The sequence below is a fragment of the Cydia pomonella genome, chromosome 7 (assembly GCF_033807575.1).
Source record: "Cydia pomonella isolate Wapato2018A chromosome 7, ilCydPomo1, whole genome shotgun sequence".
Lineage (NCBI taxonomy): Eukaryota > Metazoa > Arthropoda > Insecta > Lepidoptera > Tortricidae > Cydia > Cydia pomonella.
In genome coordinates this window covers 42,173-60,322 of record NC_084709.1, presented here as the reverse complement: position 1 = coordinate 60,322, position 18,150 = coordinate 42,173, and the positions used below count along the sequence as shown (strand labels likewise).

Here is an 18,150-nt window from a genome sequence, read left to right as displayed (position 1 = left end):
GGCGGTGACATAATCGGACAGACAGACGGACATGACGAATCTATAAGGGTTCCGATTTTTGCCATTTGGCTACGGAACCCTAAAAAGGGGCTGAAGTTTGTATGGGGAATCAGTAAAAAGTTACTAGTAACTGGATACGGTTAGGCTGGCGTGCTTCAATGGCACTCCTATACCTTTTAGTCCATCTGTAAAGGATTTAGGCGTGCACTTGGATTGTACTTTGCCGCAGGTTGCCGAAATCATTCGGAAGGTTACGGGCACCTTTCTCGCTATTAACAAACTCATACACTTAATGCCAGTCAAAACTAAAACTTTATTAGACCTACCCATTATCGACTATGGTGATGTATGCTATCCTGACTTTAACGAGGGGTTACTTGATGAGAACTGTATACTTAAAATGGCGGGCCGAAGAGTATTGCACTTGTCTTATACAAAAAACTGTAACAACCAAGAAACCCGATTACCTTTATAAAAAAATTAACTGGTTAAACTTTATAAAAAAAATCATATTTTTATTTTATTTTTTGTAATTTATATGTAAATATTTTGATTGTTTGTTGTTTTGCGTTTTTGTATTACCTATGGATCTTGTCCGAAATAAATGCTTTTTATTTTATTTTTATTTTTTAAAGGATGAGCACCATCTGAATACACGCAGTAAAATACAAAACAAAATATCCTTACCGCACCACAAAACTGGTGGGTATAGAGGGAGCTTTAAATTCTCAGCAGCCAAAATCTGAAACAATCTGCCACCACCTCTAAGAAATAATGTGTCCAAAAATACTATTAAACTGAATTACTCTATAAACAGAAGAATACTTAAGCACCTCTGAAACACCTAATGAACAGTATCTTTTTAGGGTTCCGTAGCCAAATGGCAAAAAACGGAACCCTTATAGATTCGTCATGTCCGTCTGTCTGTCCGATTCTGTCACAGCCACTTTTTTCCGAAACTATAAGAGCTATACTGTTCAAACTTAGTAAGTGGATGTATTCTATGAACCGCATTAAGATGTTCACACAAAAATAGAAAAAAAACAATAAATTTTGGGGGTTCCCCATACTTAGAACTGAAACTCAAAAAATCTTTTTTCATCAAACCCATACGTGTGGGGTGTCTATGGATAGGTCTTTAAAAATGATATTGAGGTTTTTAATATCATTTTTTTCTAAAATGAATAGTTTGCGCGAGAGACACTTCCAAAGTGGTAAAATGTGTGTCCCCCCCTCCCCGTAACTTCTAAAATAACAGAATGAAAAAACTAAAAAAAATATATGATATACATTGTCATGCAAACTTCCACCGAAAATTGGTTTGAACGAGATCTAGTTAGTAGTTTTTTTTTTTATACGTCATAAAATTAAAAAAAAAATTTTTTTCATTAAACCCATACGTGTGGGGTATTATTTATTATTATTGTAGTTTGTGGGCCTTTGAATGCCACGTCGACCAGGCATTGGTCTATTGTGACAGCCCTTTAAAGTTCATTACTGATGCCCGTTGAATCCAGGAAATTCCAGATTCTTTGGGCCGTAATGTTCTGTACCTCATAGGGTTGCAATACGTGCCGCCCTAGGTGGGTACTTCTTTTTGACATTAGTGGTCCACAGGAGCAGAGAATGTGCATTGCAGTCTCCTCTGACTCATGGCAGAACCTGCATGTCGCGTCTTGTTTCTTTCCGATTTGAAACATGTGTTTGTTCAATTTACAGTGTCCAGTCAAAATTCTGGTCACCGCGCAGGCTTTGTATCTTTTGAGCCCTAGAAGCTCCCTAGCAGTTTTGCTGTTGAACCCTTTGATTAGAGCTTTCGAGTGTTCTTGTCCTTTTACGAACTTCCACCAATCGTTTGCCCTTATTTTTTCTAAATTGCTGAGCAGTGAATATGCATCCCGTTTTGTGATTCCACAGAACGGTTCTGGGCCGACCAGGGGTGTGTCTGCGCCCTTTCTAGCAAGTTCATCCGCTTCTTCGTTTCCGTTAATGTCGGAGTGCCCTGGTACCCATCTAAGTGTGACTTTGTTGGAGTTTGCCAGTGCATTGAGGTTTGTTTTACAGTTCTGGACTAGTTTTGAGTTTGACTCAAGGGATTCTAGTGCCAGCAGAGCAGCCTGGCTGTCTGAGTTGATGTAGATATGTTGGTGTCGTAGGTTTTTATCCAGGTTAATCTCCGCACATTTGTTGATGGCGTAGACTTCAGCCTGGAAGATTGAGGCCTGTGTGCCCATGCTGACGCTGGCTCTGAGCTTAGGTCTCTCACCATAGATCCCACATCCTACATCAATGCCTTTCTTGGAACCATCCGTGTACCAAATATGGCTTCCCTCTTCGACGTACATTTGGTTGTTGGTCCATTTGTCTCTAGGAGGTATTTCTACTGTGTACAGTTTAGTAAATTGACATTCAGTGTGCGTGTCATCGGTGGGCATGCTAAGGGTTCTATTTGCAAATGCAATTTACGTGTGGGGTATCTATGGATAGGTCTTCAAAAATGATATTTAGGTTTCTACTATCATTTTTTTCTAAACTGAATAGTTTGCGCGAGAGACACTTCCAAAGTGAAAAAAATGTGTCCCCCCCCCTGTAACTTCTAAAATAACAGAATGAAAAAAAAAAAAAAATATGATATACATTACCATGCAAACTTCCACCGAAAATTGGTTTGAACGAGATCTAGTTAGTAGTTCTTTTAATACTTCATAAATGGTACGGAACCCTTCATGGGCGAGTCCGATTCGCACTTGGCCGCTTTTTTCACCCTTAGGTAATAGCCTAAGCTCTTGCCCTAGCTAATAGTTTCTTCTTTCTTCTCATGCCTTACCCTTGCTAAGTTAACTTAGATTTAGTTGTTAAGGTGGTTCGATTTTCATACAAGATACAATCGCTATTTATTAATTAATTACACAATATTATTACATAAATAGTTGCGCATCTATCTACTTTCGAATATTCATTTGCGCTAAATTAATAGAAAAACTTTGTTTCATACAGAAATCATGCAATAATCAACGTTATATTTTGATAAATTTTACTCATGTGTGTGTGACAAATGTCGTGTACAAATACATTGCGGCGTTGCCACTCTATGCCTCGGACGGCCATCGGCGCGACGTTGCGATGTTTGACGCGTTTTTAGCTGACTCTGTCGACACTGACACTCAGTGTGACCAGGCGTACGATAATTGTCGTACATGTACGATAATTTGGGCCCCGGTATGACGTAATGTTCCAAAGAGCATTATCGTACACTAAAGTACTATAATTTCAGCCCTTGTATGATGCCACCTTAAAAGTCTAGTAATTTGAAGCAAAATATGACACTTTCTCTCAGATATAGGCTAAAATTAGTATCTTTTGGGTGTTCGGCTCCTTGGTGTAAGTTTAAAGTTTAAAATGTCTCAATTGCCTGTATACCGTTTGAGTCTATCCCAAAAATACACAAACATAAACAGATTTTTTGCGCAATTTAGACGAAAATTGTCTTTTTTTTATTATTAATTGGAAATTTAAGCTTATTTTGCTAGACATTTTTAGCTGCTGCCTTTTTGATTGGCGTACGATATTTTTTTCAACGGTACAATAATATTGACACTCAAGTACGATAATTCTCTTCCGCTCACCTGGTAACACTGCTGAAACTTGACAGGACCTGGGGGCCTACCGCGAATACCGAAATTCGCAAATTGCGGGGATCTTTGTCTTTTACTCTCACTAAGACGTAATTAGAGTGACAGAGAAAAATGCCCGAAATTGACGAATTTCGATTTTCCCGGTAGTCGCCCTGGTGCTTGAGGTACTTGATAGAAAACAACGCTGCCGCATGTTCTGAATTGTGATTTTATGTGTTTTTGGATTGAAAATGATAGCAACGTCTAAATCAAGTTACAAAAATCATCGATATTCTGGTCCGCGAAAAACCAGGAAAAGTGTAACTGTAATTGGGGTCTACAAAAATGACCGATTCATAGAAAGTATGACCTAGAAACTAGTTCACTTTTATAAAACTCAATTTTGCCCGAGATTGTACTTAGGCGAACCTAAGGGAGCTAAGTGTATTGATCTTGAATAATTAGTTGGCTAATATATGACTCCAACATGATATGGACATTTACATCATAACTATTATACCTAGTTGGTTACTAAGTTCTGTTACTCGATTTCTTTCTTTCTTCCTAGCGTTGTCCCAGAATATTGCCACGGCTCAATGGAGCCTGGGGTCCGCTTTGACAACTAATCCCAAGATTTGGCGTAGGCACTAGTTTTTACGAAAGCCACTGCCATCTGACCTTCCAACCCAGAGGGTAAAACTAAGCCTTGTTGGGATTAGTCCAGTTTCCTCACGATGTTTTCCTTCACCGAAAAGCGACTGGTAAATATCAAATGATATCTGTTCTGAAGTTCTATTACTCGATTTGCAACCTCTTTATTTCCGTTAAAACAAATGCTACCGAAAAAATAAAAAATGACATATTGTAGTGGATTTGTGAGCTATAATTATATACCACAGATAACGCTTATCTCGTCGTATCTATAATGAATTGGGGCCTAAAAGAGAATCGTATTCCAATTTTTTGAAACGCTTGTATTACTTTCTATATTAACTAAAAGTTGCCTTAAAATTCAGCTTTTATACTAAAAACGGCTTTAAATATGTTAAATTAACAAAATATATTTTGACAGATGCTTTCGCGCCCAAAACGCTCTTTGAAAATTGTGTGACGTCACAGTTTATGGTTTGACACATAACTACATACACACGTAGAAGATACGAACTGTCAACTGATATTTGTCATTTGTTGTTAATCGCCTAACTGTCAACAGTGTCAATCCGAGAGTTGTGACGTCATCAGAATCTTCAATTACGTTTCGAGTTTGGTCACGTGACGTGTGCCAAAAGATATTTTAAATTCAATATTTACAAAAATATGGTCATTACAGGTCCCCTAAAAGTAGTTTAACATGTTCTTATAATCCAAAAGAATTTATTGGGATACAATTATGCCTTAAGATTTGTAGATGGAAGCAACCCTATTGCGTTGCACAAATTTGGGCACCCGCCAAACATGATTTTGGGTGTGTCATACTCTGGGCTAACACAGATTCATTTCTGTGAAAAAGGTGTGAAAACCGGAAACTGAAAACCGTTCTCGAACCAATAGTGAAGCCCTTAAGCCAGGGGTTCCCAAAGTGTGCGCCGCGGCGCCCTGGTGCGCCGTAGAAAGTAAAGAGGGGCGCCGTGAGTTCTATCATTATCCGAAACCACAAATATTCGCGGGTACCTATTTGAGCGCTCGCATCGGTAAATAATATAACGTCGTGTCACTCTTTTTCGACCGTGATTTTAAATTTACAAGGGCGCCGTTGCAAAATACTAAACTTGTAACTGCGCCGCATGTTGAAAAAGATTGGGAACCCCTGCCAGGGGTTCCCAAAGTGTGCGCCGCGGCGCCCTGGTGCGCCGTAGAAAGTAAAGAGGGGCGCCGTGAGTTCTATCATTATCCGAAACCACAAATATTCGCGGGTACCTATTTGAGCGCTCGCATCGGTAAATAATATAACGTCGTGTCACTCTTTTTCGACCGTGATTTTAAATTTACAAGGGCGCCGTTGCAAAATACTAAACTTGTAACTGCGCCGCATGTTGAAAAAGATTGGGAACCCCTGCCTTAAGCCACACCCTATTTCAAAACCAGCCATGGATCTTTGAACAGGACTCAGCTCCTGCACATAAGGCAAAAACAACTCAAGCCTGGTTTCGAAGGAACAAAATTGACTTTATTGCCCACGAAGACTGGCCGTCCTCCAGCCCGGACCTTAACCCCCTGGATTATGCCATATAGCAGGTTATTGAGGAGAAAGCCTGTGCTAAACCCCACACAAATCTTAACTCCCTCAAGCGGGCCATAGTTAAGACAGTGACGGAATTAGACATGACAATCGTGCGTGCCGCTATTGATGACTGGCCTCGTCGTTTGAGGGCCTGTGTCAAAGCCAGAGGAGGCGATTTTGAATGATATTGTCATATGTAATTCCTGATTTTGTGTTCTTCATTTTAATATATACTTTATTAAACTTTCGTTGGTATATTTTATGTAGATAAAGATTATTGCAGTAACAGAATTTAATAACCAACTAGGTAGAAAACAATGCAATACATAAACACATACATTGGATATGATGTGATCCGTTGAATGAAATTGACAATAAATAAAATAAATAAATAATTTTCTATCTCTAGGCATTGTGTGAAACTTCTAGTTGTGTCAAAATATCGGGAAATCAATAATATAAACAAACATGGTAAATATCTCATTTCTTTTTATAATGGTTATAAATAGAAGGCCATGCAATTTTGTAACTCACTGTAATTTAATTAAATGTATCGTAAAAAAATGATTTAATTTTAGAACAAAACAGCGTTTTTTTTTGAAAAAAATACCGGAAAATCTGACTTACAAATTTGGACTTTCTTAGGTTCATTCTACTTAGAATCTTTTCCACCCTAGCATTAAAAAAAGATATCCTAAAATATCCATACCATTACGTCACATTTTAGTATGAAAGAAATTTCAGTGTAAAACTAAAATTTCAATACAAATTTCGGATTTTTATAGCACGAGGATTGATTATGCTAGTGATTCTGAGTTGGAAGAACCCAAAAATATCATGATGTGTGAGAATCAGATTTTTAATATTTTTATGGAAAAACGCTCATATTTCTCATAAAATAATTTATTAATAATAGGTACTTGATAATACTAATAAGAAAAAAAAATGAGTCTCGAACCCACATCCTCTTGCATGTATTTCCACGTACATACCGCAACGCTATTGAAGCCTACTCACGCTGTGCCAAATTGTCTACTACAAGGATTCCAGTATGACTGTTTGAATGTGTGAGTGATACTTAGAAATAGAGTCAAGAAACATTCTGTCGACATTAAGGGGTAGTTTTTGTACAATGAAGTGTTCAATGTTTGTTTTAATAGTTCAATATTTATTTAAAGAGTGCGCTAAACATAATTTACAGTATAGAAATACCAAGACTACTCCACACAAAAATTAAAACTCAAAATTTGCAATTGTGGCGCCATCTAGTGAGGTTTAAGCTTTGGGTAACCTAGTCGAACCACCTTAATACATTTTAAAATACTTGTTGTATAATTTAATCCCATCAAAAACAATACTTGTCAAAAAAACCAAGTCTCGCAACTCAGTTGTTCTGCGGTAAAAAGTTGTGAGATCCATGTAATACCAAGTCGGTTATTAATTTATTCAGTCTCTACTTAAGCGACTTTCTGTCTTAATACGTCCAGTCTCTAAGACCACGATCGTGGTCCATAACAATTGAAAAAAAGCGGCCAAGTGCGAGTCGGACTCGCCCATGAAGGGTTCCGTACCATTTATGACGTATTAAAAAAAATACCTACTAGATCTGGTTCAAACCAATTTTCGGTGGAAGTTTGCATGGTTATGTATATCATATATTTTTTTTAGATTTTTCATTCTGTTATTTTAGAAGTTACGGGGGGGGGGGGGGGGGGCACACATTTTTTCACTTTGGAAGTGTCTCTCGCGCAAACTATTCAGTTTAGAAAAAAATGATTTTAGAAACCTAAATATCATTTTTGAAGACCTATCCCTAGATACCTCACACGTATGGGTTTGATGAAAAAAAATTTTTTTTTTAATTTTTATGACGCATTAAAAAAAACTACTTACTAGATCTCGTTCAAACCAATTTTCGGTGGAAGTTTGCATGAGAATGTATATCATATATTTTTTTTTAGATTTTTCATTCTGTTATTTTAGAAGTTACGGGGGGGGGGGGGGGGACACTTTTTACCACTTTGGAAGTGTCTCTCGCGCAAACTATTCAGTTTAGAAAAAAATGATATTAGAAACCTCAATATCATTTTTAAAGACCTATCCATAGATACCCCACACGTATGGGTTTGATGAAAAAAGATTTTTTGAGTTTCAGTTCTAAGTATGGGGAACCCCCAAAATTTATTGTTTTTTTTTCTACTTTTTCCTTTTCGGTACCTTCTACTTATTGTATATATGTATATAAATTAAACATAAAACATCGTTACGAATAAAGCCAATATTGAAAAATTTAACTGAAGACTTGGCTGTATGGGCTTAATGTTCTTTGCGGTCTTTTCTAGATTTTTTAGTTTTTCCTTGATTCATACACCAAACACTACTTATATTATGGTTTAAGAACTTTATTCTCATTAAGAATTTACAAAATTCACTTACATGAGAACACAATATTTTTATAAATACTTAATACTAACGTGCAGACAATGCATAATAACATTTCATTAATATTACTGTTAAACTATTCTTATACTTCTAATTAATGTGGGTAGAAATAGCTAGTTAACCGGCTCAGATATTCCAAATTTGAAGCTTCTAGGTCTGCTAGAAGTGCCTTAGAATTTTGATGATCGGTGAGTCAGTTAGTGACAAAATTAAGAAATTTGACCCGTTATAATCCTTAAAATACTGGTTCAAATTCAATGAAATTTGAAATATACCGTGTCTTTACAATGCCTGCATGGTTACTGAAAATTTCAGTCTTCTAGTTTTATCCACAACGAAGTTACAGGGGGTCGAAAATGGTCTGAATTGCTTCGAGAAAAGGATGGTACGGCCGTGCTTTTTTGCTCGACTTGGTGGGGGCACTGCCGTGCCCCCAGATATTTATTTATAATTAGGTGTGAACTGAAAACCAGCGCTGTGGCAGCCAGTCTGTAACACAGCAAATGCCGAGTCCATCCCTTTTGTCACACTATTGTTTACATAATTTGGATAGACTTAAGAAATTATGTTAATTTAATTGTTGCTGCTCTCCTATTCAACGCGTCAACTTGTTTGTTTTTCCTTTATCGTCTTTGTATTCTTGTATGTGTGTGACAATAAATAATTATTATTCTTATTATATATAACTTACGGCTCGACGACCTTTTTCGCTCGTGTGTCAGCCTAAGTATTATGCGTACCTTTCAAGCGAAAAAAGTCGTCAAGCCATGAGTTCGCGAACTTACTCGCCCGTCTATCACCCACTTAACATTAGAAGAGCTTCCCACATGTCTGCTTTTAAAAAATCTGAGCGTGATTTATTTGCTGTCAGTTCAAAGATCAATTAAGTATTAGTCTCACGACTCGGTCGTGTATTTTATATATTTATTTATGTATATATTTTTATGTAGTTTATAATAAAGGTATGTGTATTAGGACTCTTATTATTTCAATAACAATTTCTTAAGTTTTAAATGCACCGCCTACAATCTTTTCTGCTTTGCCCTAAGGTTGACTGGTATACTTATGGCATTAAGTTCGCCTTTCTGTACATAAAGTTTTTATTTTGTGCAATAAAGTTTAAATAAATAAATAAAATAACGACACGACCAAGCCACATGTTTTGACTAAGGTGTAGAGTTTGTGAAGTTAGGGCTTGTTCGTTTAGCGAGTTAGAAGCTTGGACTTGAAGAGACAACTTTTTAACAGCGCGAGCCTTATGGTTTCGTGATGGTTACATTTACATGAAAATGTTTTTGGTGGGATCGTTGTTTCCGAACCCACGACGCGAATTAACTTCTTATAAAATAATCACACCAGTCTGCCCCAAAATGTGACCCATTATTTTATGAAGATCTCGTGAGTCTTCGTGCGTTTTCTGTGTAGCTTAATGTAATATCTCCTCTACACGATGGCCCAGCGCAGCGCAGGCCAGTCAAAGGGACGCATTTATGCGTTAGAGGGAGTAAGTGATCTTGCTATCTCATTCCACCTCATAGCTGCTTCCCTTAGACTGGCCTACGCTGGGTCATCGTGTAGAGGAGCCCTAAAATGCTTAATTAAAAAAGTTATTTTGCTGCAGATTATACAACGAGCTGCAAAAGTGTACCACTTTGTAGCTTCGTTAATTTCTTTCCAGATCCAACTGCAACAACAGCCGTCACGATGCCAACCACCAGGTGAGTTGCCCTTTAGACCCCGTACGAGTCCCCCACTTAGAAGCCACATTGTGTTTTGGAAACAATGAGAATAATGTCTCTGTGAGCCTTTTCCATTAATATTGACAAAGCTAGGCAACATAATATGTTGACAAAAGCATAACAAGTATTCTTCTGGGCCTTTAATATCACCGCCCGGTGTGTTGTACCTCAGCTACTTTCTACTGCTACGATTGACTCTAATATAAAGTAACAACCCCTGGAGCTTAAGGCAGTCTCTAAGCATGCCAATAGAGTGAAAGCTTTAGTTGGGCGATCAACTAGGTGCGGCGTTCTGGTCAAACAATTACAAAAATATGCACGAACAGAACAAGCTGTTCAAATACCTGGGAAGTTCAGCACCACGCTCACGCTGCTTGTGGTACGCGTCCCTGTTGCATATGTGTTCATGACGCTGCGTCCACACGCTGTTACTTGTTTAAATATGTCAGTGCGCTAACGGCCGTCTGTGGTTTTACTTGCTCCTATCCCGTATTTATCAGTCTCACTAAGGTGCTATACACTAAACAAAGTATTTCGTTCGCAGTGTTCCGCGTCGCGGGCGCTGCGTCATCCCGTCAGTGAATCCGGCTCACGGCGCGTACTACGGCGTGCTGCCCAACAAGAAGTTCGCGCTGCCCGACCACAGCTACCCCCGCCTGCGCCTGTGGGTGGCCTGCGACCAGTACCACCGGGCGCGCCACCTGCGCTACGCGCTCTGCTACAGCGGCGGCTGGAACCTGCCGCTGCCGGACTGCGTGCGCGGTTAGCACTAGCACACACTTACATTCCACCACAAGAAGGTGGATAGCAGCTCAGTCTTATAAACCTTTATAGTTTCGGCGACGCGTATCTAACACCTTTGAAGCACCAACCCTATATAGTAAGGTGAAAGCTTTAAGTACGGCTAGCACGAGTTTGACACTGACATATACGTTAACGTTTGCGTACCTTACTTTCTATACACTCGCTCGCACTAATATCCCAGTACACGTAGAGTAAATGTCGTACAAAGCGAGATCTATAGAAAGTAAATTACGCAAACGCTGGCGAATATGTCAGTGTCAGGTCAATGTTAAGCTCGTGGTAAGCATACACGTGGGTGTTATTGAATACCAGGCAGCCTTTTGTTTTTGGGTCCCATTTTTGCGGAACCTAAAGAAGACCGGTGTATAAGGTTTGGTTCGGAAAACCAGCATATTCAACTCCCACTCCTTTTGTTCTACCGACCTTTTGTAAGCGGAGTATATACAACGCAGTTAGAGTCAGACAGATAAGTTGGCATCGATGTTAATAGCTCAGACGGTGCAAGGTGCAAGTGTCAAGTAAACGTCATTATATTATAAAAGTTTGATGTTTAAAATAACTCGTGCTCCGTCTGGGCTATCAAAATCGCTGCCAACTTATCATGGTTTGACTTCATAAGCGACGAAAGAGCTTATATACGTTCACCATCACATTAACCTTAATAATAGGGTCGGCAACACGCATGTAACACCTCTGGAGATGCAGGCGTCCATAAGCTACGGTGACTGCTTACCATAAGGCGGGCCGTATGCTTGTTTGCCACCGTCGTGGTATAAAAAAAATCACGTACCTTACTTAGGCAACTCAGCAAGCTTCGTTGCCTAAATACGGTACTCGACTGAATACTTCTCTATATAATACTATTTTATCCGCTTCAGATAAATCATTTTACGAAGTGTATTACTACCACGACGATTACGAGGATTCGGCGGAGGCGGCGCCGAAGGGCGTGTGCGTGCTGCCGCGGCCGCCGGACCACGGCTACTTCACGCACGACGCCGAGATCAGCAAGACGCACATGGCCCTCGCCGTGCGCTGCAAACCGCTGCACTTCCTCGTGGGCTGGCAGCGCCTCACCTGCCACGACGGACGCTGGAACCGGCCCATGCCCAAGTGCAGTGAGTACGTTCATGAACATGATCGTGGCTCCGTTTCAAGCTGTTGAACGCTGAACTGTCTGAACTGACTGGTGTTTGATGATCACTCTGCATTATAGTGTTCCTGGACATGACGGTGTGCACGCTGCTGAAGCGGACGGACGGGATGGTCCGCACGTGCCTGGCGAGCGAGCACTACGACGCCACATACCAGTGCGACTCGGGCGTGGTGCCGCACGGCGCGGCGGTGGAGCCGCGCTGCCGCCGCGACCACTTCGTGTGGGGGCCCTTCCGCTACATGCACTGCATCGACGGCGAGTGGCACCCGCGCGACGTCTCGTGGCACAACATCTCCTGCCAGTACGCTACCGACATCTACCGACACTATGTACGTGTGCATAACTTCCCTACCTTTATTAGCAAGATTAAATCGTTGCAAGGTATAAATATGGTTTTAAAAAATTTGAGATAAATAAGCTGGGAATAAGCTAGTATACACCTTCATTGTGGCGTTCTAAATGTTCTTTTAAAAATCTAAGCATAGATCGTCGTGTCGGAAGTTATTCAAGGTCTAATGGAAAAAAAAACTGTTTCTCACAAATATCAAAGTTTATTTAAATACCATGTTGTCTTCATCTAAATAAGAATTGAAGAGCATACAATTAGCTACAAGTTATTATGTTCCTAACATTTTTTCACACGATCAGCCGTTTTCAAGATATACTTAGGGCACGAACGCACAGCGATCAGCGATATGAGGTCAACTGATAATTTCTGAATAATGATAATACGTTCTATAATCATTAAAAGGACATTTATGGGTCAAAAATAGATAGGTATTAAACAAAAGTAGTCTCTCCTGTGGACATTAGTTAACAGTTAAAACAAAAAATATTACTTTGCTAATCCGCGAAAATATAACAAGCTAGTCAATCAGTACGAACCCGTTACACTTACTTGCGTATTTTTACATGCAATTAATGTTCCCACTCTTCCACCGCAAAATAAATACGCAAATAATTATAACAACCCACCACCAAGTCCAAACCTAGACACTTTTGTTTCGCCTCTCTACGAGACATCCTCAGGAGATGCTGGATATGTTGATGGTCTGACGTCAGCCAACTGAAAGTTACTGAATACCTAGTGAATACATTTTTCACCTCACGCCGCTGTGACGGTAACGAAACGGCCAAGTCATATTTTGACTAAGGTGTAGTTTGTGAAGTTAGGGCTTGTAGAGTTACAAGTAGATGCTTGGCTCGGCTTCGTCTTGGCAACATTTTACATGAAATTGTTTTTGATAGGATTATCTTGACAGGTTTTTTTTTTTTTAGGAATATGAAGAACAGAAGACGTCAACTACTCCAGGGGAACCCATGAGAATCGGTGATAACACGACCATAACGTACGCGACGGACACTTTCGGCAAGTCTATTCAAGATGATGATTGGGCTGAAATAAGTCCACAGATGGAAGAGTTTTTAACCAGAAATTTTACGAAAATGAGCATCTGGAAGCGTCAAAATAAAACCAAGCAGTCGAACACGAGAATAAATATACCGGGTTTATGGAAAGCCCACAATGAGCGTGAACGAACCTCGGATACAAATATAACTAGTAACAGCACCGGGAACCTTACAGAAAGCGCAAACAAACCGTTGAGTACTAAATCAGCTAATAAAAAGTTAAGAACCCCCCAAATCGACAAGGCACAAGGGAATTCGTTAACAAACTCCACCAAAAACGACAATTTGCAATTTCATGGGCATGCTAACGAATCGATGGATGATGATTCCATTCGAACAAATTTCTGGAAACTCCAAAAAGAGGCTTTGAAGGCGGAAGCTATTAGTACTAAACCAGCCAATAAAAAGTTAAGAACCTCCCAAATAGATAAGGCACGAGACGAATCGTTTATAAATTCCATCAAAAACGGCATTTCGCAATCCCACAGGCAAGCTAACGAATCGTTGGAGGATGATTCAATTCGTACAAATTTCTGGAAACTTCAGAAAGAGGCTTTGAAGGCGGATGCTACTGGTACGAAATCAGCCAATAAAAAGTTAAGAACCTCCCAAATAGATATGGCACGAGACGAATCGTTTATAAATTCCATCAAAAATGACATTTTGCAATCTCACAGGCTAGCTGACGAATCCTTGGAGGATGATTCAATTCGTACAAATTTCTGGAAACTCCAAAAAGAAGCTTTGAGGGCGGATGCTACTGGTACGAAATCAGCCAATAAAAAGTTAAGAACCCCCCAAATAGACAAGGCACGGGAAGAATCGTTTATAAATTCCAGCAAAAACGACATTTTCCAATCTCACAGGCAAGCTAACGAATCGTTGGACGATGATTCAATTCGAACCAATTTCTGGAAACTCCAAAAATATGCGTTAAAGGCGGATGCTACTGGTACGAAATTATACAATAAAAAGTTAAGAAAGTCCCAAACAGACAAGGCACAAGAGGAACCGTTTATAAATACCACCGAAACCGATATTTTCCAATCTCATGGGCATGGTAACGCATCGTTGGATAATGATTCAACACAGCCACAAGGGGAATCATTTATTAATTCCATCAAAAACGACATTATGCAATTTCACAGGCAAGCTAACGAATCGTTGCACGATGATTCAATTCGAACAAATTTCTGGAAACTCCAAAAAGAAGCGTTGAAGGCGGAAGCTATTGGTAATAAATCAGCCAATAAAAAGTTACGAAACCTCCAAATAGACAAGACACGAAACGAAACGTTTATTAATTCCTCCAAAAACTACATTTTGCAATCTCACAGGCAAGCTAACGAGTCGTTGGACGATGATTCAATTCGATCCAATTTCTGGAAACTCCAAAAATATGCGTTGAAGGCGGAGGCTACTGGTACTAACTCAGCCAATAAAAAATTAAGAACCCCTCAAATAGACAATGTACAAGGGGAACCGTTTAGAAATACCACCAAAACCGATATTTTGCAATCTCACAGGCAAGCTAACGACTCGTTGGAGGATGATTCAAATCGTACAAATTTCTGGAAACTCCAAAAAGAGGCTATAAAGGCGAATGCTATTGCTACGAAATCAGACAGTAAAAAGTTAAGAACCCCTCAAATAGACAAGGCACGAGAAGAATCGTTTATAAATTCCATCAAAAACGACATTATGCAATCTCACAGGCAAGCCAATGAATCAATGGACGATGATTCAATTCGAAGTTATTTCTGGGAACTCCAAAAAGAGGCTTTGAAGGCGGATGCTACTGGTACTAAATCAGCCAACAAAAAGTTTACAAAATCCCAAACAGGCAAAGCACTAGGCGTACCGTTTGTGAATTCCAACAAAAACGACATTTTGCAATCTAAAAAGCAAACAAACGAATCGTTAGACGATGATTCAATTCGAACAAACTTCTGGAAACTCCAAAAAGAGGCTTTGAAGACAGATGCTACTGGTACTAAATCAACCAACAAAAACATTAGAAAGTCCCAAACAGACAAGGCAAAAGGCAAACCGTTTATAAATTCCATCAAAAACGACATTTTGCAATCGAACAGGCAACCTAACGAATCCTTGGATGATGATTCAATTCGAACAAATTTCTGGAATCTTCAAAAGGAAGCCTTGAAGGCGAATGTCTTTGATACGAGTCTCTGGAAGAACCAGGGACACGCTGGCACATCGATTAATAAAGCAGATAAAACTAAAATCAGGAATACACGCAATGAAATTGGGGAGAAACCCATAACAAATACAAACAAAACATACCTCTGGACCTCTCGAACTGAGAATCGCAGTGAATTACGCGCAAAAATAAATCCAATAAGCATCTGGAAGTCTGAGAGCGAGAACAACAGCGAAATATTCAACGCAAAATCAACTAAAATAAGTATCTGGAAACCTCAGAGTCAAACCAGCGGGCCTTCAAGCACAAGTTCATATGAATTAAGCATTTGGAAGTCTCAGAGTGAAGATTTCGCTAAACGGTTGATTGTGAACACAAGTAAAGTTAGCATCTGGAAGACCGACAATGCAACCAGTGCGTCTTTAGACATGGATTGGAGAAAAAATAATATAAGGAAGTCCCAGGAAGACTTGAACAAGTTAGTTTATCCAAATTTGCACAAAATCAAGAGCAAACATTTCCGGAAGAAGACCTCAAAGTGGTTGGGCATGCACTCCGGCAGGCTCCGGGGCGGCCGGTAACATGTTTTCTATGTCAACAACAGAAAAGCTATACTTGATGTAAATACATAAACACATCGAATTTGACGTATGAAGCAAGCGTTAACTATAGGCGACAGAAGATAAGAAGTTCGCTTTAAAAACGTGAAGCATCAATGATGCTATTATTAATTGTAATTTGCCCCCCTTTGATAGAGACCTCCTGTATGCATGTTCGTGATCTGACGGATAAATGGTAAAATATATCAATTGTACCTCTATATCTCATTATAATACAAACTTAAACATAATATAGTGTTTAGAAATATTTTTTTTATTAATTATAATAGAGTTATTCCCATTAATGAAAGTAGGGCAATTACTAAAATCACCCGTAGATACATCATATTAGAGTTAATTTTAGAAATTACCTGACAATCTAAAGTGTTCTGCATTAGCCGAATACATCGAATACATTTTATATAAATACATGACATCACCTTTTGCACGGTATAATAACCCAAAATCCGCTTTAACATTGATCGTACTTGGACTTAATGAGAAGTAGACAAACTAATGCAAAAATAATTAATTGCCATAGACCCTAATGCTCCTTTTCCTAATAATCTTTTATGCGAATTTCCACAATTTAAATTACCACCATTTATTATTTTTCTAAAAAACGAAACGATAGTAAAATTCTATCTCACTACTGAATCTGCGGCTGTAGCACGGTCGCATTTTTATCGCCTGTCACGATTTAACAAGTATGTAAGAACGAAGGTGACAAGCGTAGTGGGAAGTGTTAAAAATGCAAACATGCTGCCACTGCTGCTCACAACATTACACGAGCATCGGTTGAGAAATGCAACCAATCGAGGAGAACATCCCGACTTACGAAAGCAGTTTACCCGAATCAAAACAGACACCTTCGCTAACGATTCAGTCAAAAAACAAGTACACAGTAATTTTATTGCACGTTTACATAAATGTGTTCACATCACACTAATTGTCCGTTAGATGGCAGTTATCAATGAGAGCATCAAAGTAGAACGCGCTGTTAAAATTTATCCACATATTGCCTGGTAATTTGAAAGCTAAACTGGTTAGGTAAGGTTCGGAGTTAGGTTAGGTTAAGAGTTAGGTTAGGTTAAGAGTTAGGTTAGGTTAAGAGTTAGGTTAGGTTAAGAGTTAGGTTAGGTTAAGAGTTAGGTTAGGTTAAGAGTTAGGTTAGGTTAAGAGTTAGGTTAGGTTAAGAGTTAGGTTAGGTTAAGAGTTAGGTTAGGTTAAGAGTTAGGTTAGGTTAAGAGTTAGGTTAGGTTAAGAGTTAGGTTAGGTTAAGAGTTAGGTTAGGTTAAGAGTTAGGTTAGGTTAAGAGTTAGGTTAGGTTAAGAGTTAGGTTAGGTTAAGAGTTAGGTTAGGTTAAGAGTTAGGTTAGGTTAAGAGTTAGGTTAGGTTAAGAGTTAGGTTAGGTTAAGAGTTAGGTTAGGTTAAGAGTTAGGTTAGGTTAAGAGTTAGGTTAGGTTAAGAGTTAGGTTAGGTTAAGAGTTAGGTTAGGTTAAGAGTTAGGTTAGGTTAAGAGTTAGGTTAGGTTAAGAGTTAGGTTAGGTTAAGAGTTAGGTTAGGTTAAGAGTTAGGTTAGGTTAAGAGTTAGGTTAGGTTAAGAGTTAGGTTAGGTTAAGAGTTAGGTTAGGTTAAGAGTTAGGTTAGGTTAAGAGTTAGGTTAGGTTAAGAGTTAGGTTAGGTTAAGAGTTAGGTTAGGTTAAGAGTTAGGTTAGGTTAAGAGTTAGGTTAGGTTTTTTTTTTTTTTTTTTTTTTTTTTGTAAAGTTTGTTGCGTCATTTGTAGACACAGGGCCCTCGCTAGGGATACGGGCGACCCTGTGCCCGTGGTGACATTAGTGAAAGGGCTGGTGTGATTTATGCGATGCCGGGTCCGGCATCACCATCAGTCAGAAAGCAATGGTGATGCTCGAGTTGAAGACCCGGCGTTATTGTTATGATTTAAGATGGACCCATGGTCCCCGCATTCAGTACGGGCGGCCATGGGCCCAGGTTGAGATTTG

General features: G+C 39.2%; 2 protein-coding genes across 2 annotated transcripts in view; both read left to right on the top strand.

Annotated features, from left to right (window-relative positions):
• LOC133519549 (uncharacterized) overlaps positions 1 to 11,493 on the top strand; it is a 32,362-nt gene extending 20,869 nt beyond the window's left edge. Inside the window, exons 3-4 of the mRNA XM_061853555.1 lie at positions 9,956 to 9,995; positions 10,561 to 11,493. Coding sequence (XP_061709539.1) covers positions 9,956 to 9,995; positions 10,561 to 10,783 — 263 coding nt within the window. The 3' untranslated portion in view covers positions 10,784 to 11,493. The remainder of the gene's footprint in view (positions 1 to 9,955; positions 9,996 to 10,560) is intronic.
• Positions 11,494 to 11,952: 459 nt separating this feature from the next.
• LOC133519546 (uncharacterized) lies at positions 11,953 to 16,669 on the top strand. Its single transcript, XM_061853552.1, has 2 exons — positions 11,953 to 12,305; positions 13,255 to 16,669. Exons 1-2 carry the CDS (start codon positions 12,048 to 12,050, stop codon positions 16,126 to 16,128), a joined length of 3,132 nt encoding a protein of 1,043 aa, XP_061709536.1. The 5' UTR covers positions 11,953 to 12,047; the 3' UTR covers positions 16,129 to 16,669.
• The last annotated feature ends 1,481 nt before the right edge of the window (positions 16,670 to 18,150 follow it).